The sequence below is a fragment of the Epinephelus moara genome, chromosome 11, assembly GCF_006386435.1.
Source record: "Epinephelus moara isolate mb chromosome 11, YSFRI_EMoa_1.0, whole genome shotgun sequence".
Taxonomy (NCBI): Eukaryota; Metazoa; Chordata; class Actinopteri; order Perciformes; family Serranidae; genus Epinephelus; species Epinephelus moara.
The window spans coordinates 18,385,118-18,412,703 of record NC_065516.1 but is presented as its reverse complement, the minus strand read 5'-3'; the positions used below and the strand labels follow the sequence as shown (position 1 = coordinate 18,412,703).

At 42.7% G+C, this 27,586-nt stretch overlaps 1 protein-coding gene across 2 annotated transcripts; it reads right to left on the bottom strand.

Annotated features, from left to right (window-relative positions):
• Nucleotides 1-24,647, bottom strand: pde7a (phosphodiesterase 7A). Of its 2 annotated transcripts, none has more exons than XM_050056307.1 (12): nt 23,592-24,647; nt 10,171-10,231; nt 6,580-6,669; nt 5,677-5,840; nt 5,180-5,243; nt 3,671-3,867; nt 3,235-3,366; nt 3,029-3,120; nt 2,730-2,874; nt 2,536-2,632; nt 2,251-2,331; nt 1-1,909 (listed from the first exon to the last, which is right to left on the bottom strand). In XM_050056307.1, the coding sequence occupies exons 1-12, from the start codon at nt 23,727-23,729 to the stop codon at nt 1,638-1,640; spliced, it is 1,533 nt and encodes a 510-aa protein (XP_049912264.1). In that variant the 5' UTR covers nt 23,730-24,647; the 3' UTR covers nt 1-1,637. The 2 variants fall into 2 exon arrangements, with proteins under 2 accessions (XP_049912264.1, XP_049912265.1); XM_050056308.1 differs by having other exon boundaries at nt 6,580-6,666.
• Between the last annotated feature and the right edge of the window lie 2,939 nt (nt 24,648-27,586).

The window sequence follows — 27,586 nt, the reverse complement described above, 5'->3', positions numbered from 1 at the left end:
TTTTGTCAACAACAGGTTTTATTATTCAAATTGTAACTGCAACAGGCATGTATCAAAAAGGTCAATACAGCAAAGCCTTTACAAAATCTGGCTCGACACCGAAGTCTTCCCAAAAATGGCTGTCGCAACAAATTGTAAACAGTTTTATCAACAGTCTTACAGCACTTACAGCAAAATACAAATCAGCTAAAGTAAGAAAAGCACCTGTTATCTTTCAAAATGTTTAAACACAAACACAATTTTGTGCCACTATACAGAATCAAAGTAGACAAACCAAACACAAAGAAATGGAATGTTCAAAAGTCACTCGACCATTTTGTTTCCGTACAAAAAAAGACAGCTGGAGTTGTTCCTCACAACAAAAAGGCAAAGGGATCGGACAGTGCATTCAAAGACAAGCACACCATGCACTTGATGGGAACAGGAGCTGGTTTGGTCACTTAGCATAGTTTGTGCATAGTTATAAGGCATCAATCAAGCAGTCCTTTAGGTTGCATGTGGCTGTGAGAGACATTCTGCGGAGAGGGAGAGTCTCCTTCAGTAGAGCCTAGCCAGGAAAAAAACAACCCTGCATCATCCGCAGTCACCCCCTCCCCCTCTCCCTCTTGATAAGAGACTGGCAAAACCCTGAGCGAGTCGAGTTGCGTGGAGTGGAGTTCCAGGTGAGATGCATGTGCAGTGAGTAACTGATCTCCAGTCTGGGAGGGAAGCTACCCCGAGTTCAACCAGCACTGGAAGATTCGGAAACATCATCAGAAAAGGACCAATGTCTACAATACCTTCAGGGTCTCTTGGAGATGTCATGGAGACGAAGCTGCACATCCAACACCGTCTTTATTTGGGAGTGCAAAAACACGTTGTAGCACAGGTGGAGTTACTTATGGCATCTGGTGTGTTTGAATAAGGTTCTGCTCATGGCTTCAACAGTGGGATGACAGTTCAAACAAGTGGTTCTTCACATCTGTGCTTCGAAGGCAAACCGTGGAGCCGACATGATTCACTTCAGTTCAAGGGAAAGAAACAACAAACACGGAGATGCGTAAACAGTCTTCGTAGAGGCAGCAAAAGGACTGGGCTTGTCACATTTTTTTTTTTTGTTTTTACATGAGGAAGAATCTTCAATACAAATGCAACACGGCATTACTTTAAAGTCTCAGGAGGGTCTCATGTCTGAATACTCCAGTTGTCTCAGTCAGTTCAGATCATTCTTCAAATCTTTGTTTTCAAATGGCACTTCAAAAATACCAGAAAAATGTCTTCTTCAGTTTGTATACTGCTTTCCCCTTAAGGTTCATCAACAAAAAAACAAAGTGGTGTGTTCAGTCAGTAATGCCAAAACTACAGTGGACAAATAAATAAAACAAAGGAAATAAAAGAAAATACAGCAGTAGCCAAATGAGGTATCTATGTATTGCTCTATGCCAAAAAAGAGGAATTAAAAATTAAATAAATTAAATAAAATCAGTGGTTTATCAAGATGAGAGGCAAAAGCAACAAAACATAAACAAGGTGTTAGGATCAGGTGGGGCAGCAGCAGGGCTGCAGGCCATTGCGTGCCCCACCCGGCCCCCAGTGTGTGTGATGCGGCCCTGAGGCCGGGGTTTGGGAGGTTGAGGTGAAAGGGCACACGAGGAGTGTCAGGATTCTCTGCTTCCCTGAGGTATTTCTTTGGAGCTGGTTCCTCCTGTGGCTGTAGCTATGTTGCTGTCTCTTCGAGTGGCGGCGTCGGCGTCTTCTGTGTCTGTGCCGGCTGCGCTGGGTTCCGCCTCCTCAGAGGTTTGTTCCTGCTGTAGGCCACCCCAGCTGGCCTTGTTCAGCCCCATGTGGCCTAGCATGGTCTGGGACAGACGTGTGTCGGAGAAACGGGCCCACTCTGCGAAGAGCGGCTCTGCCACGTATGTCATGAAGCCTGAAGGGGGAGAAGAGTCAACAGACACAGATTGGGGCTGCAGATTAGGCACAAGTTTTAGGTGAAAACTTTATACAACAAATACACAACCACAGAAATAGAGATGAAACAGCCATTCCCACTCAAATCAACATAGCAGGAGCATCAGAGCAGCGGCCATTTTTATGTGTACTATTGCCATTATTGTAGTAGGCTAACTTCCGTATAAACAAACTGACGTGTGTTGTGACATGACAACTAAAAGCAATAACCATTTTCTTTTGTACGTGTCAAATGACCACAGCAAACTGCCCAATGTTCTCTCTACTCTCTATTTCTTTGTATGCAACACAGCTACTTACCGATCTGAATGTTGCCAACTGTGTTGATCCCTCTGTCACAAAGTGGGCTGACTTCAAGTTTGTGCTTCTTCTCAATGTCTCCTAAAAGAGTTTCACATCATAGAATTAATATATGAGCTATTTCAGGGCATTATATGTTCAACTATTACAGAATGACTTTGTTACAGAGAATGAACACAGAGTGAACAAAGAAGGAGCTGTAGTGGGACCAAAGAAAAGAGCAAACTAAATAACCGAAGGAGAATGACAAACAATATAACAGCAGGTAGCAGAAAAGATGATAACCTTGCTGGAAGAACTCCTCTGTCACTTTCTCACTCCACTGTTTGCTCAGCTCCCAGGGTCTGCAGGGGTTACAGATATCTGCACACTTCAGAGCCATCTGTACAGGGCGGGAGTAAAAACAAATTAAGAGCCCGCACTTTTGCCGCAGAGATGCGTAAGTTGTGTGCGTTTATGTGACAGAGGAGGTAACCGACCTGCAGGATGAAGTGACGGTGGCTGGCGTTGCTCAAGCACAGGTTATCCTGGTCCAGGTGCCTGCGAAACCTAGACAGGTACTCGTTCTGTCTGCTGATGTCCGTGGCCAGGATTAAGGAGCCCAACTCCCTCTCCATGTTGAGGCTGAGGGGTCAGAGAGATGAGATGATCAGATTGTTTAGCACTGGCTGAGGCATCTGATGCCATTTTCTCTGTGAGCTCAGCAGAGAAGTCTTTTGAAATAACTTCAATTGGAGTTTTCTTGGCACGCTGAGCATCATTTCAGTGTCAGACTGACCTGTCCTCCGCAGGCAGATGGGAGAACAGCCCAGTCTCTCTGAGCAGGCCCACTGCTGACTTCCAGTGGTGGTTTTCCAGAACTGAGGTATTCTGCTCGGTACAAAGGAAAGGGAAAAGAAAATGTGCATAGACGCATTAGTTTAACTTCAGTACATTTATAGGTAAGTTATGGCAGACTAAAGATTGACTGTTTAGTGGTTTTACCCTGTAGAGTGTAGCTAGATAGTGGTCAGTCTTAATGAGGAAAGGCTGGTTGACCCCAGGATGGTCCAGGTCATGTGTGGCGGCTGCTAGAAGTCCCAGTAGGATGTCACAGGAGGTCAGAGACTTGGCAAGCTGCATTCACAAGACAATGGCACAACAATTATGATGACTGATCATTAAAATACAAATACTCCTACAGTGAAAGACTTTCAGATCTGAAAATTTCATAGACCGAATAACAATGAGATAGGTCAGACCACTATGTTTAACTGTAAATCTTCAAAAGTTAGGGCTGAAAATGAGAACAGAAATAAATTTGCCAATTTCATATATCTCCGCAATTGAAATCAACTGCCAATTGTCTACCTGGGCGTGGTTGTATGACGTCACAGTGATTCAGTCTACACTGACGCTCGTGCAACTTTTCATGTCTCACCATTGGTTCTCGCAGGTAGCAGTACATGGCCTGTGTGACATCTGCAGCGTGGACAGCGTTGTGGTAGGGGTTGTCGCTGTGGTAGTCCTCCTGGACCATGACGAGGAACCTCCAGAGTTTGACCATGTCGAGCTGGAAGAGCTCCACCAGGCCGTACTGGTTCAGCAGGTGGAAGGTCAGGGTGATCAGGCTATTTCCTGAATGAGAAGACAGTAAGAGTGAATGTTCTGCTTTAATGGTGTTTGTGTATCTCTTTTTGCCTGTACTTAAATGTGAAATTGTACCGTCAGAAATTGATGCAACGTACAATCTGTTATGCTCCGTGCATTGCAGGAGTTATTTTCTGTTTTGTAACTTTATTGGTACATCCACTTTCTCTGAGCCTGCCTCAAATGCCCCTTCTCCACTTCCCATAATTACTTAATTTTGTGATCCTTTTTCTACCTTAAGCACTGCGGCTGTTATTTCTTGCCATCCCTTTTCCTATCTCCTGTTTTGAGTTACACAGTATACATCAAGACAGATAAATGGCAATCATAATAATAACCAAGAACATACTTTTCTTAGGTCATTTCTGATCTGAGTCACACCTCGTATTCATAGTACAACACACAGTATCTTGCTCTTATCTACTGAGAATCCTGTCAGTGCAGAAATATGTATTAGTTAATTCATTATGCTTCCTTTAATGACTGCTGAATGCTGGTTCAAAATGAAGAGCTGCTGCTGCTCTTTGACGACTGTCATCAAACTCCCATAACAGCTGTGTTGGAAAATTAACAACATATTTTTGCATCCTCTTCAAGAGGCAACTGACGCCTAAATACAAAATAAAATTCAATGATTCAATTATAGAGGTAATATTCACTCAGTAAATCCTCTGTCGGCTGGCATCCAATAGATGGCACCATTGGTAACACATTGAATCTAAGGCTGGTTTAATGCATACAAACCAAAAGAGGACCTAGCTTAAAAAGAGTAGGTAACAATCAAGAAAAATAAATTAATACAACATAAAATAAGAGGCAATATAAATAATCATGGCTCAATCAGAAGACCAACGGTGTATCAATCTGGTATCCTCTTTATGACAAATCTGATAGAGGTGTTGGTAAAGTATCAATATAGGTCAAGTAGGGCTGCCAAAATTTCAGCAAGGTGTTGTATTCATTTCTTAGAGTGTACGTGATCTTTTCAAGTGCAGCTGTTCATTTCCAAAAACCACCTGGCTATGGGAAGATGGGAATCAGACTTCCACGTCACCACTATGCACCTCCTGGTAATGCTCAAAGCTATTTCCAAAAACCTCTTTTGAAAGTTCTGTAAAGAAGCACTAATGGTTGTAAAGTTCCCCAGTAGGCAAATCTGTGGGTCCAATAGAAAAGCGAATCCGACAAGTTTTGTCATGAATTCACTGAAGTCGTGCCAAAATGTATTGAGCTTTGTACATGACCAGGTGCAATACGAAAGAAAACTTCTCAACAGTGTTTCAGACCATATTTTACGTACCGTTCGTCAACCTATCGAAGAGGAAAATGTCAAAATTCCAGTTCCCGACTTTTTCCAGCATGCACTACGAAAAAGGGAAAAGAGAAGCACCACATTAGTGATGTGAAGTCTGACAAAAAAGTCTGAAATTAATGTGAACTGTGTGATGCTTTGTTTGGTAAGATAAAAACAGGTATTCATTTTGTGGATGTGGTGGATGAACAAAGACTGAGATGGCTGTTCACATATGGTGAATATGGTTACCTTGAGAAAGCCTGGGAGAAAAAAGAAAAAGCTCTTTATCGAGATAATCTGCAAATATTTGGTAGTTCCTTGTGTGAACAGTTCACTTGAGGTGTTGGTTTTACTTTGAGTTTCATGTTCTTTTCTTCCTTTTTACTTTTTGTGCGTGCTTTGTAGATGTAAGATCGGAATATGTACGTGAGATGATGTGTCTTGAAACACAAAAGTAAAAAAAGAATACAAATAAATGAAATGAATAAAGCTAGGTGTCATACTCTGGCCTGTCCAGTGTAGTCTTCATCCAGGATGTGGAGGGGGATCTGCTGGGGGACTCCCCGCAGCAGACGGGATGAGTGCAGGTACCTCTGGAAGCTGAGCAGTCTGTGGACCCTCCTCTCAGGAGCAGAGCTTGTTGACGTGGACCCATAGCCCAGCCGTGCTGCACACACACAGACACACACGCACAAACATTGACAAAAGATGTAATATGTAAAATATAACTTGTTTGGGTAAATGTTTATTTTACGAGCTCATTAGGCTCTGAGAATCATTTGGGTTGCACAAAGTCGGTGGGGATCTGACACCAACACGGAGATATACAAACAGTCGCTGCTGACACAGCCGCCCACTCATAAGCCTTTCGTCTGGGATCACACAGCAGACATGCTTTGTCAGTGGTCTCTCTCACACACACACACACACACACACACACACAACACACACACACACACACACACACACACACACACACACACACACACACACACACACACACTCTCTCTCTCTCACACACACACATACACGCACACACAGAAAAGCACTGTGTCTGAATAAACCATGGCTGCGATCCGGAAACACGTCAGCATGAGGTAGGATTACTTTTGGGTCAAAATGTCAACACACACAATGCTTCTCTTTAACTGTTTGATGTTTTCTAAAAGGTTTCAATGAGTATGAAAGTGCTTATTAATCACACATCCACTCACAGCGCTTTGATAAAAAGCCTTTCACATGGTTTACACCAAGACACACCTTGGTCTTTATCATCATGTGAAATACTGCATGAAAGCAGCGCACAAACATCTGCCAGTCCTGCTGGAGAGGAACCAACTATGTGATAATGTCTCGTTATCAAAGAGGCCGGCGAGTCAAGGTAATGGGCTGTGATTCATACTCACTGTGAAGAGTTCGGAAGTCGATGCACAGGTATGGGTGGGAGCTTCTTCGTTCCGGTTCAAATCCAACCTGACTTCTCACTCTCACATCTCCTAGAAGAAATCAGCACTTATTTCCTCAAGATTCATGCTGCTTGAAAAGAAATGTGTCTGAATGTGCTGAGCTAAGTAGTATTTACAAATCTTTTTTGATTTTATACTGGAATTGATCTTAAGTGCCACAAGGGTGAGCTTTACCACAGGACAATGAACAGAGCACTATAATAAGACAATTGCGAATATATGTACAAGTCCCAACACAGCTGAAATCCTGCCTCTGTTCCACTAGCCACAGCCTGACAGTATATATCCCATCACAGAGGGTTTTTATCATCAGTTCTTCTAAAAACCTTAAAATGATTCTTTTTTTTAGCAATATCCTAAGCTAAACAAGAATCTACAATTCACTAATATCCTCCTTTTTACTTGACTGCTATTTTTGTTGATGTTATTTCGGTTTTATAAATTGCATTTTGTTGCTTTTCTGTTTGTTAGCATCCCACATATTTGATATTTCGTGCTAAATGCCCTTAATTTAAAATGTTTTGTAACTGTAAAGTGCTAAATGAATACATATTTTTTGAGTTATACCTCATTTTGAAGATATTTGTTCGAATTCAACAGCAATATATCTCTTGATTTTTACCCAGAAGAATCACTGTCAAAGTCTCATGGGAGCTGTAGTTGTTAAATGCTAACAAAATAATACATCCTTTTTTTTTTAACTGACTTGGCCTGTAACGATCACTCTGTTGTTGGACAATATATTTTGTTCCAGAAATAATTATAATTAAAAATTATCTTAGTATCTTTATAGGAGTAGCCAAAAATTACTCGGTTTGAGACCTGATACAAAATGTGGTCAACAGAAACTAAAACAAGTGATGCCTCTTGTGATAAGCTAGCGAAGCCCCCCCGGAACGCCACAGTTACCTCAATAACCGGGCCGGTGTGCTGGCAAGGTAAAAATACAAATGATGGACTTTTTACCTCATTTGTGGAGGTTGGCAAGCTAACGACTATCAGGACTATGACTCTTCCACTCCAAAAATGCAGCTGCAGGCTACCAGTAAGCTACGCTGCACCATCTTTGAAGTGTTTTATTTTCTTTCTGACTCACGCAAGTAGAAAAAGGGAGAATCGATGCTCCCAAGTCTTACAATGTTTATTCTGGCATCATGTTGGTGACATTCTTATGTAAACAAACCCGCATGTAAACACAACAGGCAATACTGAGGGCGACTGGAGGGCCTACTGACCATCATGTTCCAGCTTTTCATGACAATTAGGAAATAGTCTGTCTCATACCAAGCACTGAAAGTGAGGCAGGACTTCAACTCTAATGTCAAAATGTGGTAAAACTCATCATTTCGGTACTCAAGCAAACTGAAACAAGCAAAAGATGTGATTTTGTAAATACTATTTGACCTAAATCTGATGTATACTATCCATGTGCGAGCACAGTCACGCACAAACACACACTCTCACATCCCAGAAGAGAAAATTCAATGGACAGACAAGTCAATCAAACAGCTGAGCATGCAATGCCATGTCAGGACATTCTGCTCTACTATTAGTACTCAGAGCCACTGAGAGGGAGCTATAGTACATCTATGACTGTTTTTAGTAGTCAGGCAGAGGAACAGGAACAGGCTCCAGACTCGGACCAAAAGGACGGCGGCCGGCCTGCTTGTAGACTGCAGTCAGGAGCAGTGAGAGCGTAGTGAGGTGACAGGATGGTGCTATGACACTGATGCAATAAAATGCTAGTGTGCTCCAGGCAACACTCTATATGCGGCAAGACTCTATATGGCAGTATACTCATCAAGGTGCTAAACAGTGCAATGGTATGTTTCCAGCATGGCACTTCTGATTGTGTCGTATGTGCATTAGAATTAAAATCAAAGCAGTCACACAGGTGTGTTCCACCAACCAGCATGTTACTTACTTGCAAACAGCTGTTTGAATACTACACAAGCTCCTATCAAAATACCAAAAACTAAGAATTACAATTCAAGGCATAACGGCGCTCAACATTATTTTGAAAAGCTGCTTGTAAAGTTGTTGGTATGAATGTGGAGAGTGAAACCGTATCAGTGGCATTTGACGTGCAAAACATAAATGAGGACTTAAAAAAACCCACTACATTCATGCACTCCTAGGCAGTGAGTGTGCGTGTATGTGTGTGTGCCCACATGTATATACATCTGTCACATCTGCAGATGCATGTGCTAAGGCTCGGCACGTGTGTGAGTGCCTGTGTGATTAGTGTGTTTTCAGAGTCATGGGGTCCATGTTTCCCCTGCGGTGCATTAGTGCTGGCACTCTGGGGTGGATGTAGGTCATGTCATTATAACTGATGCGGCGAAAGCTCTGAGTCCTGCTATTTGAAAGCACATCAGCATTAACTTGGCAGACTGAACCCTGGCCCAGGCAAACACCAGTCTGCATTAGCGTGCCTCTCCTCACACTCAATTTAATATAAAATCTACAGACACAGATGCTTCATGCGGGTGACGTATGAGACTGCCATCATACTTGGCCAAGTAAAATGATTAAAAAGCTAAAGCTCCTTCAGTGAGCTCGATAAATCGCTGTTACTGTGACTAGAAGCACGTGGCAGCAGTCGAGTCATGGGCATTATCAAGCTTAAGAGAAACAGTGTATAGCAATATTACGTGAAAGCTATAGTAAACAGGATTTCAACAAAGCATTCAGTAAGCCCTAAACTGCCCCTGCTGTTTAATGCTCCCTGCCTACTCACTGTGCTTCACAGCAGCAATCTGATATCTACGTATGAACGACACTGACAGGATAACACTTTCTCTCTTTCTTTTTCGCTGCGAGCTCCGTACCAGCCAAACGCCATTTGATTTATGAATCAAGGTGGCAAAACTTGCATGCATGGGCACATCTGTGTGGGGTAGACTGAAGTCAGGGGTCCACCCAGACTCTAATCACACCATTATCCTCAATAGCCTTATTGATTAGGAAGCTTCTCTGGCTGCTTCCTAGATGCATTTGACTCCATCTGCCTGGCAGAGCTATGAGCCCTCCGTCCTCTCATCCATTTTCTAAACTGCTTATCCCGCTTAGGGTTGCTGAGAGAAGCAATGGGCAAATAGACATACACACATGCAGTATATACACGTAGACACATAAACACTAAAAAACACACTCTGCTAATGAACCCTTTGTCCGTTGAGGGTTAAAATGAAATTCTGTACTCTTAGCAAACCTGATCAAACTTCAAAGACACTCAACACCACATATACACACAGTCTAAGCCTATTCAGATTGAGAGATTAACCAAAATGCTGGGAAATGAGTGGACATGCACTCTAGGGCGTCCCCATTTCTTCTTAATCTCTACATGCATTTCTGTCCATCCATTTTCCATCTCACTGCATTAAAAGCCATTGTGTATAAAGAAATTAACATGGCCATGTAGGAGATAAACCTATTGATGTATGGAAAGTGTGTGTATGTGTGTGTGTCAACTGAAAATGCCTGGGGGTGTGTGTGTGTACGCACTGAGAGTGGGGAAACACTTACCTAGCATACGAATGTACAGTGCTGTCTGGTCAGAGCTGTCATAGGAAATGGCCCCTCGTCTCTGAACAAACACAAAGAAACGTCATCAACATTTGTCTAACGTTTATACCAATACAATGTTTCAAATTATATTATTACAATGACATCATAGGTCCCAGAATTGATGTGGGTGGTATCATAACTACATGTCCCCTATACACACACCTCAAAAACACAACATAATGTTGCTACTTTGGTTCTAATCTACTGTGTGCGTGTGTGTGTGTGTGCGCGTGTGTGACAGAGAGAGAGTGTGTAAGTGTGAGAGTGAGTGTGTGTGCAAACTGCCACACTGATAAATATGCTCCAGCTCCATATCATCAGCCTGATACGGCTCTTACACCACTGCTATCAGTCATGTGAGAAAAGCACGTGTTATGTAGACACACACACACACACACACACACACACACACACACACACACACACACACACACACACACATACACACACAAACAGTTTCCCATAAAGAGAAATTGCTTTGGGTCCCATCCAAAAAGATTTTTCCCCACCCTCCTGATAAGTTTTCTGTGACATTTTGACTTCCCTTTCAAAGTCTGTCTCAAGACAAAGGTAAAACGCACAAAGATTAAAATGTATAGAGTGAAAAAAAAATGACTTCCCCGATCTGACGTCAGCAGGTGAATGCAATTTGAATGAATTTGAATTTGTATTTGAATTGGATTTAGTAAAACTAATAACCAGGGCAGATGTGGTCCATCAACCCTTGACAAGTCAATACCATTCCGCAGTGTCGGAGTATTTGATATATTATCGTAACAATCTATTCATCTGTATCGCATCTTTGAGTTTACTTTTTTTTTTCCTTTGCAAGATCAATCTAATGATCTCAACACTTCTGACAGCCACATCACAAGAGGACTTTTTCTAAGAAGCAGCTACAGTTGACTCAATCAATGTTTACCTAAATCATTCATGCTGATTTTTTCCAACACAATAGCATGCCTTGTGCAATATGGAGAGTGAACAGGAGAGGACTGTAGTTGTTGGTGTCCTGCTACTGTTTGTGTTTGGGAACAATAGGCTATGTTGATGGAAAACTGATGAGTAAATCATTGGACTTATCACCTCAAGTGACAGCATCAACCACTTAAACTACTTTGTATACAGTGCCATTGTGTTGGGATTCAGGCAATGCCTTGAGAATGCTTCCAGCATGAGGAGAGGCCCCGACAGCTACGATTCTATGTAAACTGGTCATCATCTATATCCTGTGTCACAACTCTGCTACCAAAATACAGTTGCAACCGTAACTGCTTTACAGGTTGTGATCATGGTTGTTCAAAGCGTGGAAAGGCACAGATACCAAACCTGATGGAAATTTGCCAAAATGATTCTCCTAGCAGCTCAAGCAGTGTCCTAAATTTACTTTTTGACTCACCAGCAAAGATGAAAAAATCTACTGACCAAGGATATTTTACTAAAATATGGCCATTTTTATGTCACAAAGAAGTCAGAGCAAAATGTTACGCAAAATTATTTTACTATATCGAACTCATTACCATAGCCTCAGTGTGTGACCAAGTTCCCTCTGGTACAAAGGCTTCTATGGGGCTTTTATAGGGCTTTTATTGTGAAAGGTAACAATGGAAGGATTGAAGCTGTAATCTGCTACCAATGACAATGTGGGAGGTAATGACAAGTTTACCTTCTTGGTTCACACTACAGAGCCATGTAATTATTTTATTCCCTTCATAAATACGGGTGCGACTTATGACCCTCTGCTTCATATTCGCCGACAGCAGCAGACGGCGGCAAGTGATAGTTCCATACAGTAAACAGTGAGGCATACTAGGAGTATTCGAGATGGTTAGTTTCACAGTGCAACACACGTAAAACATATGTCTGGTGTATGCATGTGTGTTTGTATGTGTGTGCCTCAAACTCCAATACTGACAGGACAGGAGCAGCTAACCTGGAAGTGACACCAAAATGCAGCAGCGAATCTGAGCATGTTTTTTTTTTATGACACGACTATCTTGGTACAAACAATTACAAGCCAGACAGAAACTCTATCCGCATTTAGCACTTGTCTGGTCTTAATTTCGGACCCCAAGTCCAAGCAAATCAGCTGAATCTGCACTACTGCACAAAATCAAACTGGTGTGCCATTTTTTCGGCTTGTACGGTCACCGAACACTCAAGACTGTGGTTAACTAATGGAAAGTGCTGTTCTGAGATCAGAACTTTTACACTGTTACTGCTTCTTTAATATACTTTTGAGTCAACCTTGGGTAAAAGATTTGAAGCATCAGAAGTGCACGTTCCAAATAAGTCAATTGTTTATACTGGCTCAGCATGCACCAAAAGTTTTCAGTACTGCATTTACATCTTTTGACATACGGGCTCAAACGTGGTTTTGGGGTATAAACAAAAAACAAAACAAGAAACAAACATTTTCTTTAGTTTTCTGGAGTCACAGTTACCACTGGCCTACTGTGAAATAATACAGTGTTATATTTGGGTGCTTCTGTTGAAGGCGAACAAGCTGCCAAAATATGGATGAGGAGCCCAGCAAATAAAGTTGTCTGCTTTATCTTTACTTGTGTCTAGCAACTCCATCCATTGCCAACAGTATCCATCACCAGGAGGCAGCCGCAGCAGCAGAGCACTACAGTGGTAGCTGGAGCAGGTACGAGTATGGTATCTGCATATTTGCTCTGTCGACAGACAGCTGCTCCAGGCTACATTGAGGTGTTGTCTCACCTCTCTATGCACTCCACACATCCTCGCCCCCCTCAGGGCCAACTCTCTACTCTCCCTGCTGGGGCTACCCTCGTCTAGGGTTACCCATTCCACAGGGAGCCTGCATGACTGGCCATTTCATGACAACCGTCAACTGGCCACACCGCAAACACATGCAAACACAAATGTGCATGCTTGTATACTCATTACTTCATATCCTCGGGATTACTGTGAATCTCCTCCACACACACATACACACCTGACACTGTCTGTCCTCTAAGCTCATGACAGCCGCCAATCCAAAGCTAATATTTTACCGGCTAGCAAACAGCTTGACTCAGGGTGGGTAATCTGCAAAGCTGTATTTTAGTGTCAACAGGCCTCTGTGTTTACACACAGCACCAGTGGTTAGTGTGAATATTATAGATTGTGTGTATATATGCATTGGCTGTGTGTGTGTGTGTGTTTGTGTGTTTGTGTGTGTGTGTGTGTGTGTGTGTGTGTGTGTGTGTGTGTGTGTGTGTGTGTGTGTGTGTGTGTATAAGGGGGTTGGTATCAGCTGTAACATGCGTGGGAACTGTATAATACTGGCTCTAGGGCTGGGAATGGAAGAGTGACCAGCCCTGCCAACACTTGCCCAAACAAACCTTTTGGCCAGAGCTTGCTGCAAACACACACACACAGATACACACACACACGCAGGGCCAGCCACCACTTGGCACTTAAGTGGACATTGGCATGTGCTCCTTTGTGAGCTGGTAAGAAGGAGGCGGCAGCGCAAACACTTTGTCAATGTCACATTCCCGCTGTGAACGGAGGAGAAAGTCAGGTTTTACCCTTGAAACGGTCAGCCCACAACACACACCCCTGCCACACCTTGTGGTGCCAACACACACAAAACCATAAACCCATGGTCCGGTCATGGTCCGAAATGAACTTAAGCCCAGTTGAAATGTCTGTGTTTTGGCATTCATGCTTCACAGCTGAGCGTGAGGAGAAATAAGGGACAGAGAGAGAGATGCAGGATGTCAAAGGCAGGACTTCAACTTAATGTCACGGAAAGGAAATTTTCAACCAGCTTTATATCAAAACAATATGGGTAGCATGAGTAAATTAACTGTGGTCAACTTCCCTCCATCTGACCAGTGCCTGGAAATCCCTCCTTGCCCCCTGGCGAAACTCTGCTGCATGACACAATTTACATCATCTAGTAGAGTTTTGCTGGCTCCTGGACTGTTGCTCCAACTACAGGCGTACAGACGCAGATCAAGACACTGACCCACCCCTCTTTCTCAAACTCGGACCAAAATTAGGGATGCACCAAAATGAAAATTTGTGGCCAAAGCCGAAGCCGAATAATATTAAACGCTTGGCTGAATACCGAGTACCGAATGCCGTTTTTTAGTTTTTCATTAGTTTTTGCAGATGAACCCCCTCCAGATTAGTGTTGTCAGGATACCAAAATTGGGACCCACGGTACGATACCAATTAAAGTATCACGGTTCTGAGTAGTATCAGGATACCACAGCAAAAATGAGGCAGATGTGCCTTTTGTCATTTATAAAAAGATAAATCTCTTTTCTATAATACATCAATGATATTTTAATTGAATAAATTACTTATTGACTTATTCATACTTCAAAAACAGCATCAATAAGTGATTAACATAGGGGGGATCAAAATAAAATAAATAAATAAAATAAAATTCAACCAGCCACCCTCCTCCCCTGACACGTCCATTCATAAGTAAAGAACAGTCCCTAAAGTGCGGTGAGGTTTGTGGACCGTTACCTGCCACAAAGAGAAATGTGAACGGCTCATTTCTCCTCTGATACGCCACATACTGTGTGCCGCCATGGCTCGGCTGTTCAGGTACTTTTGGGCAGTCATGACAACAAGTTATTCACCTGGAGCCAGACTTCTCCGTCCCCGGTAAGCGGTTATCATGCGCTGCCGTATTTGACAGGAATACGTATTCCTGTCCGTGTCTGTGACCCCCGTTCAACCCACAACCGGCGGGATTCGCCGTTTCGTTTCTGCTGCTGGTTGAAATCTGTACTCACACAACGTGCTGTGATTTATTTTGCCTGCACAAAACTATTTTTAGTCGCAAATGTGAGTGCGGTGACGGACGGAGTAAAATATCGCCACACTGCCGACATTTTACTCCGTCCGTCACCGCACGCTGTTTGATTGCGTCATCAAAACACGCTGCTATTATTCGGCCTTGCTTTTCACTTATTCCACCGAATACCGAATGTGTGTTTTTTTTTGCAATATTCGGCCGAATATATTCGGTTACCGAATATTCGGTGCATCCCTAACCAAAATCCGATCAAACGGCAAAACTAGGCAGTGCTGATCAAATATATATCAAGATTATGTTACTGCACTGCCTATTTCATGGCTACAATGTTTTTAGAAACATATTTTAGCGCTGTGTTTAGCTGTAATAATGAGAGTGAACAGGAAGTGGGCGCCATACTGTTTCCTGCACAGTGAAAATGGAGGCCGAAAACACTGAGATCAAACTGTAAAACTAGGCAATGCTGATCCAAGATTCTGTTACCCAGTTGCCTATGTCTAGCTTCGAATGTTTTCAGAAACATGTTTCAGCTTTCTGTTTAACTGTATTATCAGATTGTTTCTTGCCACTGTTTCAAACGGAAGTGTTCACATTACATCACGCAGCAGCTGGAGCGTTCATTGGTCTGGTGCAGCACAGTGCATTCTGGTAGTTGTAGGTTTTCTCCCTCTTAACCAAAAGTGTCCTTGTCTCTGTTTTCTCTGGTTCTATAGCACCATTTTAAAAAGTATTTGCATCTTTCTCCTGCATAGACATCCTAGGTTTATTAAAAAGCCATCTTTCCAGCAGTGAAGTACTTCTTAAACTATTAAGCAGCTGCATGAGTACTGATTTGGTTACTGAGAGTAGTGATTGACTGCTAGCTCCTTTGTTTGATAAAAACAGTAGATTTGGGGATATTTTTTTTTTTAGCTTTTAATCTGTGTTCCACGCCTACATTGAGCAAGACAAAGAGGTACTGGCACTAAGCACTGTCAAAGGTAAATCTCAACCCTCCAACTGCAAACATGAGTGCTACAGTGCCCATATCATGGGTTCTGATCATGGTTGGTCACAGCTTACACAATCTGCCACCGAATGAAGAAAAACAGATAAAACACCCGAAACATTATCAATAGGTTGATACTTGTTTGATACTTGTACTTTGTTTTAAGAACTGAAAAGACAGGAAAAATCATACACTATGTAAAGATAGACACTGTATCTCCGCTTCTCCCAATGATGCAAAAATGAAGCCAAAATATCCTGGATACGGGTGCTGCCCTTTTGTGCATTTGGCTTTATTTGAAGTCTGTGCGGTAGCGATCTGGAAGTGGAGCCATGGTATCAATATCCCGCCCCTACACCCGTCACACCCAAATGCAATCAGCGCCTTTGACCATGAGCATAAACATAAACAGAAAAATAAACACTTGAACATACACCAGCGTGAGAAGAAGTACCTAAAATGTCAGAAACCATCTTTATGAAAAAGTTAGTTGAGGAGTGCTTTGATTTTTTTTTTCTTTGACCTAGGGATGTCAGCTTTAGTTTATTTTGCTTTTGATAGGACAACACCCATTACCCAGTACCGGTTAATTTTTAAGAAAAAAAAAAAAAAGAAGACATGAAATAGAAGAGGCTTTTCCTTTTAGTCCGGTGCTCAATTGCCTCAGTGAAGTTTAGGGCTGCATTATAAAGCGCTATCCATTTAAGGGTGGTGAAATTTGAATGTTTTCTAATGTAAATGCAGGGTTTTCCCCACATTCATTTATTCTGTGGTGGGCTGCAACAATTAAAACATCTGCCGCCACATTTTGATTTTCTAATTTTTGACCTGGACCTACATTAGGAGCGCCATTTGGTTATTTGCTCCACAGATGGAGCAGCACAATGCCAGGCGCTGTGAAAGTGAAACTTAACCTTCAGTATACTGAGTATAAAGATTGCTTTTACTCACAAACAGCTGCTCTTCTCATCCATCAATCTGATCTGATCAGCTCTGATCAGATCAGATTGATGGATGAGAAGGATCAATTATCCACCTACATTAGCACACATTTAAATGTTTTGCCTTTTCTTTTATTTTCTGTTGGCTTTGCTGACAGCCAGCCAGCCACGTTAACATCCGAACACATGCAGACTGTGTATACCCTCCGGTGTCCCCCCAGCTTGCCTCGATGTTTGAGCCCCAAAACCCTGTCAGCATTGTCAACTACATTAGCACCACTAGCTGTGTTGACACTGCTAACATTGGTAAATGAGCTAACATTGATAGTCAACAATGCTAAAGGGAGTTTTGCGTTTCAAAATTGAGGTGCTTTCTCACTGGAGTGACCTGGGGGGAGACCGGAGGGTGGGCACAATGTTTCCAAAGCAATGCTGTTGGGTCAGGACGCCGTTACTAGCGGTAATCATCAAATGAGCGGCGCTGCTAGCGAGATAGCTTCTACTTGACTCGGGTGGTGTGCAGCGCAGTAAACTCAGAAGGAGCAAAACTAAGCTGTAACCAGTCAAATATATTCTTGGCAGTTAACCGATTAATACGCAAACATTTACATCCCTAGTTTGGCCCATGTCCCATTCGCTTACATGGAGGGGGCGGGTTTATGATGTATACTGCAGCCAGCTACCAGGGGGAGATGTTTTGGCTTCATTTTGGGGGGGCAGTCACGATATCCATCGTTATACAGTCACTGGTGAAAAATGCATTATCTTTGCATGGTAGACGCAGTTGGATTTTTCCAATGAGTTTAATACAGAGTTCTTGGCGTCTAGTGGTTATTAGAGAAATTACAGCTTTAGAGACTTTTGCTTTGGCTTCACTGCTGAGCCGTGCTGGTTGCCAGTTTGCATCTGACCCACAGCTTCTGGCAACAAACTAGGTAGAGCCAGGATTAAAATTTCTACCAATCTGTTGGCCTAAGGCTTTTTTTCCCCTTCAGGGTCATGCAAAACTGGAGTGTGGAGGGTGAAATTTGACTCACTGGGCTATTAAGGAATGAAGTCATCATCTATCCATTTCTGATAAATCCTGGACAGTGATAACCCTTTTAAAGATCCAGAAATACAACAAGCCTAAAAACCTCTCCTGATTGGACCATGCATTATTGTTCCGAAAAGGTTATATAATCAAATCAAGTCACAGTTGTGGTTCACTAGTACACAGGTAAGTGCTTACACAAACCCGCAGATATGAGACTAGATATCATCTTAGGTATTGGATATCCTCATTTCATCAGTATAGTTGTTTTTTTTTCCTGCAAGGCTTCATCACAGTAAAATGATGTCATTGTCTGAACTTACCAAACTGTTCACTCTGTATTTTTGGTGAAAAATATCGTTAGCTTATTCTGTCATCTGCATTGGTTACAGGCCTTTTTTCTGTTTAATTCCACAAATCTTTACAAAGTTAACGAAAACTCTGTTCTTATTTTAGGGAAACATGCTTTGAATGCTTTAAACAGAACACCTGGAGTTGCAGCCAGTCAGTGTTTGCTCACAGCGGTCTGAGAACAAACCAAATTCACTTTTGTTTGGAGTTTACTGCTAGCATAACAGTCTGCCCATTGTGCTCCCTGCAATTCCACGTGAGCTCGTTTACATACGGCTGTTTCTTATCTCGGCTTAGTCTCGCTGCCTGGGGTCACAGCATTCAGGTTTCTGAGGTCAGAAGGTCATGTCATGTCAGACTGTAAGTAACGCCAGGTCTTCAATGTTTGCCATTTTTTAACTCTTATGGTTAAACAGATGCTGAGAGCATGTGATGATGATGTTTGCTTAAAGTGGACGGACTAATGTAGTGTGTGTGTGTGTGTGTGTGTGTGTGTGTGTGTGTGTGTGTGTGTGTGTGTGTGTTTAATGAAAAGGCACTGGCTGAGCTGCAAGAACTCACATTCACCTCAGGGGCTTTTACAAACATGCTCCCTTGTCATCATAGCATTATGATCGAGCTGATATTGTAGTCCAACGCCCTTTAAATGGTATTCAACGGTCCAGTGCACAGTGCAGCATTCTCACACTTCCTTGTTTCAAACACAGATATAAAACCTGCCTTTATGATATCATTTAACTTTAAAATTGGGTTTTGGCTGAGGAGAAGCCTATTGCACAGTCAGTGAGTCAGCTGGGGCCAAGCAAATGAGGAAGCCGGCAGTATTCCTATAAACTGACATATCAGAAACAAAGCAGTGCACGCACACACACGTAAATACCCAAGATAAAAGCAGCTGGACTCAGCATGGTTTCATAAACTGAAAGCTTCCTTCTGAGTTATGACCTCTTGCAGCGCTCTGCTGTGTGGGACGGCACATTCCAGTAACTGAGTGTTAGGCCATAAATACGGACGGGTTTGGAGAAAGTGAGTGTGTGTGTGCACAAACCATAGCATACACAAAAGCCCTAGATGGAGTCTACCTGTTGTAAGTGTTTTATGAGAACACTGTCCACTCTGACACACTCCAGCTGCAGTGAGTTTTTGAGAGAGGGCTGCTGGACTGAGGGGAGGCCTGGGGTAAACTGGCTCAGTGCCTAAGTAGGCGGATGACGGAGCAGTGTTGTAGCCGCAAAGCAACAAGAACAAAGCAACATGCTTGTCGAGCAGTAATATGTCAGCAACCAATTATGTTTTTTTTACTGGAGGGTAAAGTCTCTTAAAATGATTTAAGCCCTCTTTACACAGAGAGCTTTAAAGGGGCCTTGTATAAACTTGCTTTTGGCAGTGCTCTATGACACAAGTAGAGTTAAGGGGTGGGGGAAGAGTGAGACTTGCTTCATATTCTCACTTGCTGTCTACCCTGCGCAGGAATTTCATTCATCTAAAACATCATCCCCAGGCTCTAATTGCTTCTCTGGGCCAGCTTAATGCTCCCCCCTTGCAAGTCTCAACCTTCTGAGGAGAGCAAACAAAACCAAAGTCGACAACCAGTGCGCCTGTGGACAACTATGTGGTGTTTAAAACTAGTAACAGTGGTAAATAAACTGTCCCTTCCTGTATGGGGTCATCTCATATTTCTATAGGACTACAGCAGATATGATTACTATTCAGCCACAGCAGCTGGCTCCTGACATTGTGTCCGTTAGTGTGTTGATGTATGGAGCCACAATCTCACGGCCGATTGCACTCGACACTGCAGCACAAAAACAGAATGGTCATGTGATAAGAGGGGCCCCTTACAGAGAGACAGAGTGTGTATGTATACAAGAAGACAGGATGTAAGGTTTGACTCCTGTTTATTTACAAAATAATACAAATCCTTGATTTGTAAACAGTACCACGCATTCCAGCTTATGCACCCAAATTTCACAGAAGCAACAAATTTGGCAGGGAGAGGGTTAAAGTTTTTGTGAAAGGTTGTGAAACACCAGGCTCAGTGTCTGAACAGCTCCTTCAGCATTCTTACCACATCCTGAAACTACGTCAATCAGATGGCAAAGCTCAGAGGAAAAAAAAAAGCTTATCGGTTCAGTTAAAATCAACAAAGTAACTCCCTCAGATATAAGCACTGTGGTGTATTCTCTTATCATGCTCTACTCAGAAACATCCATAGTGTGGATGAAACAAGCAGCACTATCTCCCGCCCTTACGCACACAGGCCTATCATCATCTCCTGTCCTTAAACATCTGAAACGAGAAGGAGTCGATCTGGGGTCAGTGGCCAACACACTCTTGATGACATCTCTGACTGTGATATGACGGACTGGGCTAAAAGCAGATCAGTGTTTCCAGTCTAGGCCGCTTTTCTCCCATTATCACCACAAGCCATATGACTGCTCAGGCCTCATCAATACTGTGCATCTGTTGATTGATCTTTGTATCTCTGCTGGATTTTTTTTTTCTTTTTTTAAAATGTCAATTACACAATCTCGTCAAAACCGCACAACTACTGTGAATGTGTTACTAGTATCAAATCATGCCAACCAGCCACTTGGCATAGACACCAGTACTGCCATGTGTAACATCTCTAAGATGTGTGCAGTGAAGCCAAACTAACTTTATGTGCATGTTTGTTCTAGTTTAGATGGGAACCACATGACTTTTGGATGTGTCCTACTCCTTGTCCTGTACTCCTGGTCCCTTCATTCTGCACCTAATCTGTCTCAGTCCTGTGTTTACGCTTCAGTCCAGAGAAGGCAGAGAGGACCAGCACGCATCACTATGTGCAAAGGAAATTCAAAACATCTTCCACCTCACTTTTAGGAATTAGTCAACAAGCAGCCAACATGCATTGTAATAAAAACAATAAAGGCATTGTACTAGTTAAATGAGCCCATTTATTTAATGCCGTTGCTGTTTTCAACGCCTCTTCAGCAGCATATTTACACCCAATCATAAGCATTCCACGACCACAGAGTGACATATTCTTCTGAGACTGTCGTGTCTTCGACCCTACTCTTTCGTCCTCCGTTTACAAGAGGAAATGTCTTCATCTGCGAGGGAAGGGGAGGAGGGGGGTAGAGGAGAAAGAGAAAGAAAGAGAGGGAGCCTGTGAGTGAGCGGAACAAGATAGCCAGAGAAAGAAAAGAGACTGAGACTCTGGCCATCTGTGAGTCTGGCAGCAAGCCAAACCACTGCCCACAGAGCCCAGGCACATGCCTAACTGCCTCTTTCTGCAATGGTAGTCCAGAACTGCTTCCACAAACAACAGGCCTGTGGAACCACACACAAAAACACAGCAGCCACCAAGGACAAATGCACCCTTATGGTCATAAATAGGGCTCGAAACACAATATTTGTAGAAGTGTAATTGCTCTGTGACAAAGGCTGAGTGACACTGCCATATGCGTGTATGCATGTATGCATGTTCACCCAATTCTGCCACTGTTCCGGGAGAAAAAAAAAGACAAATGAATATGTCAGCAGGTCTTTATGTTAAATTACCAAATCCCTTGTCGTTGCTGTCTTGTTTTTGCACAAAAGAGTCTGTAAACCTTGTGCGATTTAACAATGTTTCCCACAAAAATGACATGCAGATCATTATTGTTTCACTGGAAACTCACTTAACATTACAAAGTGCAGTGCTTGTTGCAAATGACCCCTTTTTCACAACAAAAGGAGCACGATAACAACACAGCTCACACCTGCCGATTGAAAATAAACTCTGGCCCAATTGAGAAATCAACTGGTGAACCCAACCAAGAGACACAATAGCTTTACACTTGTGTATGTATGCAGAGGATGAGCAGTGTAGCATTATGCTGAGATGGCTTTGCTTCTGAGGTTTTGGGACCTCTCCAGGGATCCCTGCTTTGGACTGCGGTCTGAGAAGCAATGTCCAAGAACCACCAAGGTGCAGGCCTTCAGATTAGTTTTACAACTCTTGCTAACTAACTCAGAGAATGATGATGGAGTATGGAGTGAATGGATTGACAGAAAGGTCTTGTACAGCTAGCTTATCCAACATTTCATGATGACGTCTATCAAAAACGCTAATAACCTTGCGACAAAAAACAAAAAAGACCACTGAGACTGAGCAACATTGCGGGCCTTTGATAGCCAAGGCTATGCATTAGTCTTTGAGGGAGCTGCCTGTGATGGTGTGGTAGGTTCAAAGCGGACACAAATGGGTGGTTATGTGGAGCAGCATCTTGCATAAAGCGCTAATGGACGGCCCATTGAAGAGGACGCTCACACGGTCAAAGACAGTGACTTAATGCTTAGTTAATGTGTTGGGAGATGCCATGCAACGCTGTGGGAGTTTCTGTTCATGGCCAACTGGTGGGACATGACCTACAGAGATGAGAGGACACCATGTTGCTTTTGTGCAAAACTAGTGAAGCAACTGTAAGGGTGTTTACTTTAAAAACGCAACACTGCAGGGCAGGAGTTCACTGCCTTGTGGCCTGGTGTGCAACTCTCCTCTGAGCTGAGGTTGCAGGCACAGGTGTGTTACAGTTAGTTAAGCAAGTGTACTCGACAAAGGTGGATGGTACATCATCTGATACACATGCTTATACACAACAGCGACTCAATGCTTGGATAATGCGTTGCAGATGCATTTAACTGCTGTGGCAGTTTTTCTATGCACATGAGAGTTGAGCAAAATGTGACCCCACAGCATGAAGACTGCTGTTGTGGCCTACCTTTTCTCTTCTTTCACCGCAGAGCAGAAATATAGAGGCAGGTTTACCAGAGGCTCATTTTCAAGAGTTCAAGACTCTGAGAAAGCAGGAAGTTCAAGAATGACTCAATGATTTATGTTTCTTCAGTCAATGTGTCAAGGGATGTTAACATAAATAACAATGTGGCATGTTCCTTATGACAAATGCAGCAAGTCCCAGGAGTAAACTGGTACACTTAAGGCATCTTGCTGGCAGGGCTGGCTAAAGTGTACGCCAAGAGGGCCTTTATCTGTGGGCAACATGCACAAATGCAAAGTGGTTTTAGGTTGAGAGCTGAGAGATAAGAAAATGTTGTGTGTCTGTGCAAGTGAGTGTCTGCTGTGTGTGTTAGGGCCTAGATATCCAACAACCACCTGCAAGATTCCTGTGGATTATTCATGTATTTGTTAAAAAAGGGTGCTCGTTTAAAGGCCTGTGAGATTTCCAGAGCCAACCCGACTGTGACTAAATGTTAAAACAATATACAGATTAAGGATTTTTAATGATTTACCTGTGACAGCTGTCTCGGATCAGGAGCCCCGAAGAGAGAAGAGCTGGAGCTGAAACTAATGGCTCCCCTCCGGCTGAGGACATGCTTGGGAACCGGCCTGTCTAGAGGCAAAACCGGCAGCTGATAACATACTTCCATTGAATAGTCAGGGCTGGATCCGGATCAAAAGTATAAAAAAATCAAAATATATAATGAAAAAGATAACAAATGCAATGCGAAAATAGATGAGTGGTGAATTAGAAAATCTCCCAAAGCCGAAAAAATATTTCAATATTGTGGAAACGATCTGCTGTCGAGCTGCAAAGTATTTCTGTTCATTATGAGCGACTCAAAACTTGTCCAGATCGCCTTCATTGATGCTGCGTCTTCTCTACCTCCACCGTTTTACCTCCTTTGGTGTCATTCTGTAGGAAAAAAAATCATGCTGCTGTTGCATTTGCTCCTTTCCTTCTCATTTTACTCAAATCCGGGCCCACGGACGACGAGACCTTCTTGCCATTTTCTGGGTCTTTATGAAAACGCTTCCTCATTTTCAAAGCAGAAAAAAACGTCCGCTCATTTGCGTTTCGTGGCGCTCACAGATCCGCATATCGCATATCCCGAAATGAAAACAAAAGGCACGACCACTTCCAAAAAATGTCATCAACATATCATATTGTATGCAACACCGGCGGATGAGGTGAGGCAGCTCCAGGATGTGAGACCTCGGCAGCCGTGGCCGGGAGGATTTTCTCTCATTCAGGACTTACACCGGCGGTGGCGAAATATAATCAACATGTAGGGCTTTTCCGTCTTTTTTCAGAAGCTGCATGATGAAGGAGCAGTTGTCTAATTCACCGCTGACCGTAAAGCACAAAGTGTCTGGCTCAAAGAGGGGAACCCCGACGTTCATCTCATTCACTGCGACTCCGGTGGGTTTAAAGGAAACGTAATGGCGGGTAACGCAAAACTATCAACCAAAAGACGACAAAATAACAACCTAAAGTGTGTTTATTTCCCTATTACTACCTATCTACCGTCCTAAACATTAGCCTACTGTATGGTTTTAAAGCACACACCACCTGCCAGAGATGGTGCTGTTGGAGCGAGCAAAAAACGCCCTTGTCTCAGATAAACCAATGGCGTCGAGGCTGCTATTATAACCTCAACGCTGATTGGACAAAGCCGCGTCAGACTTATAAACCGAATTACACCATTGGCTGCGCGGCCAGGGCGATCCCAAGACCTATATGAGCAGTCGTTTGCAGACGGCGTGGACTTTCTCAAGGGTATTCCTCCACAACGGGGCTTGCCCTGCAGCGGTCCACATCATTGCCTGTGATTACCTTCCTCTCATGACTCATACTACTTGGGAACTGAGACTCACCGGGAGTTTGAAATACAGCCGAGGAAATACAGCAAAATGTTGCAGCTTTGTCAGGCTGAGGCAATTTGCTCCATTTGAGTGCTTGTGGTGACTCAAGACACAAGCTGACTGCATTGTGAAGCAGACTCTGAGTTACTCATTTTATTGTCTGCATGCATTATTTAGGTGTATCTGTCTGCACCAAATGCACATAAGATACTGGAGGCTTTTTTCACATGATGAGGTGTAGCTGCTCATACATCATATAATTCCCCGTAAGAAAACACACGGCACAAACAGACCGGCACATGAACATTTCAACTGGAGGTTTCTGTGCCATGCCCATGTGCTGGAGGACAATGGATGTGCCATGGCAACAGTCAGGCCCAGTGCCAATGGAGGCATAATCCCCTCCCCATTTCCATGGGTCTGAATGCAGTCCCCCACAGTCATACCCCCCACAAAGAGGTCCTGCATCTTTTTCCAGGCAACTAAGGCAACACTGAAAAACAACAAATGTGTTGTAGACAGAAGCAAGGCTGGAAAGTGTACTTCAACAGCCAGCTCAGGTTGAGGTACGCTTCAGTTTTATTTCAAGTGAAATACTTGTGTTGGAAACTACTAAATACCTATTCTGACTAACAGTTGAGTAACAGCAACAGTTACTCAACTGTTAGTCAGTTAGCTATGATACACCTAAAAGGTATTTAGTCAGGTATTACTCTGACTCAAACCATTTCACAATTTATGCCACACCACACAAAGTAGTGAGGATCTTTAGGGTTTCTCAGAGGATTTGTTTAGAGGGAAAAGAGGATCAGTGAAACTTAACTAAATCAGCCATAGCTGTAGTTTTCTCTGCAACATTTGTCTCTGAAAACCTGAGTATAGAATGCATAATCCATTTGTGTAACATTGTGAAAGTTTAATACTGATGTTAGAATGAAAAAAACAAGAGCTGGTAAAAAAAGTGTCGGTGACTTCTTCACCTTGCGGCATACACACCGTAAAACCATTTAATTTGACGTTTACTACTACTTTTCCTGAAGTGTTAGCATAAATGAATGACATGTCACATCTTGATTTTTAAAAGTATTTCATGCAAACAGAGCAGAAAAGATCAACCACACATGGGCGTTTCTGCTTTCGCATTCACAGTTTACAAACCTGTTGTTGCCAGACAACTCCGAAACTGCCTGATCTGCCTTAAGACTACGTCAATGGCAGGTGACGTGTGTTTGTGCACAGGACAGCACATATTTTACACACAATCCTCTAAGTAAACATGTGGGAAAAGGATTTGGAAGACATTTCTGTTAATTAATTTCTTCCACAGACCTTTTTTCCCCCCACCACGTGCATGCAAACTAACACACACCACGCACAGACGCACACATCTGCAGCAAAGCAGGTGTGTTTAAGTGCTCTAGCGTCAGCCTCAGGAGCTTTAGTAAGGCAGGTGAGCTGCATACCTGCTGATTCCCCTTGAGGTCACAGGTATAGTGTCTGCTTGTGGGGCCCCCAGTGCCCAACTCCACCGCCCTGACTCTGGTTTTGCTGAGAGCTCTCTGGAGAGCAAGCCGCAATGGTGTCCCTAATAATATACCTGTTACCCTCTGACAACACTGTGGGTATTACAGGAGTCATTATCTATTGCTTAATTGCCTGTGCAGCAATTTTACACCTTTAGTACACTTTCACATACGGATTCTATATGTGCATCTGTAAACAAACACACACATTACACATATTAATACACAGACATGTGCACATGGACATTCCTGCTTCCTGATGCTTTAAAATGTTATATTTAATGTAACTGCACGTCCCCTTTTAATGACTGTCTGATATTTTCCTTGACTAATAACATTTTTTCAATTAATTCATTACACATTTGCACCTGTATCTTACACATATTAAAATAGACTGCTATTACCAACAGAATGTACTGAGTTAAATTGAAGAAATACATTTTTATACTGTGATACACTTTTGTATTATCATTACCAACACCTTTAAACATGTATTGTGTGTATTTAGAGCCACCTTGTGGTGAAAAGGAGTGCTTACAAGGACAGTGTGCTTGTGGGATTAAAAAGGACTAACAGTATATTTCACAGATACTTTAAAGGAGCAGGATTCCTACTTTGTAATCAGAAGACTTAATTGTGCAGTGAAACTGAATTTTGATTCTGCAATAAAGTGACAACTACACTTTATAATGCCTGCCAGATATAAGCAAATGTTGCACACCTGGCACCTTGTGTTAACACCTCAAATTCGTATTTCCGGACTTGGATATGTGCAATGGGAAAAAGTATGTAGTTCTAGTGTAAACTAATAAATCCAGAAGTGCTAAACCTAATGACTGAGTCCCACATAGCATCAGCGTGTTGCAGATTAATTTGTTATTCATGTGTTACTGAAGTGACAAATCTTGTTTCCATCTACAAACAAATTGAAAGCAGTATGAATCATAAAATGTAAATGCCATAACATAACCACAAGTACAGTGTAACCCCTATTTGGTGACGACAGCAGTGATGTCAGTATGCAGTAGTCTATCTACTGGACATATCTTGCCCTCTTCCTGCCACTAGATAGCACTCTTTTACTGTGGTAAAGACTGGTGGGCTTTACTGTCGCAGCT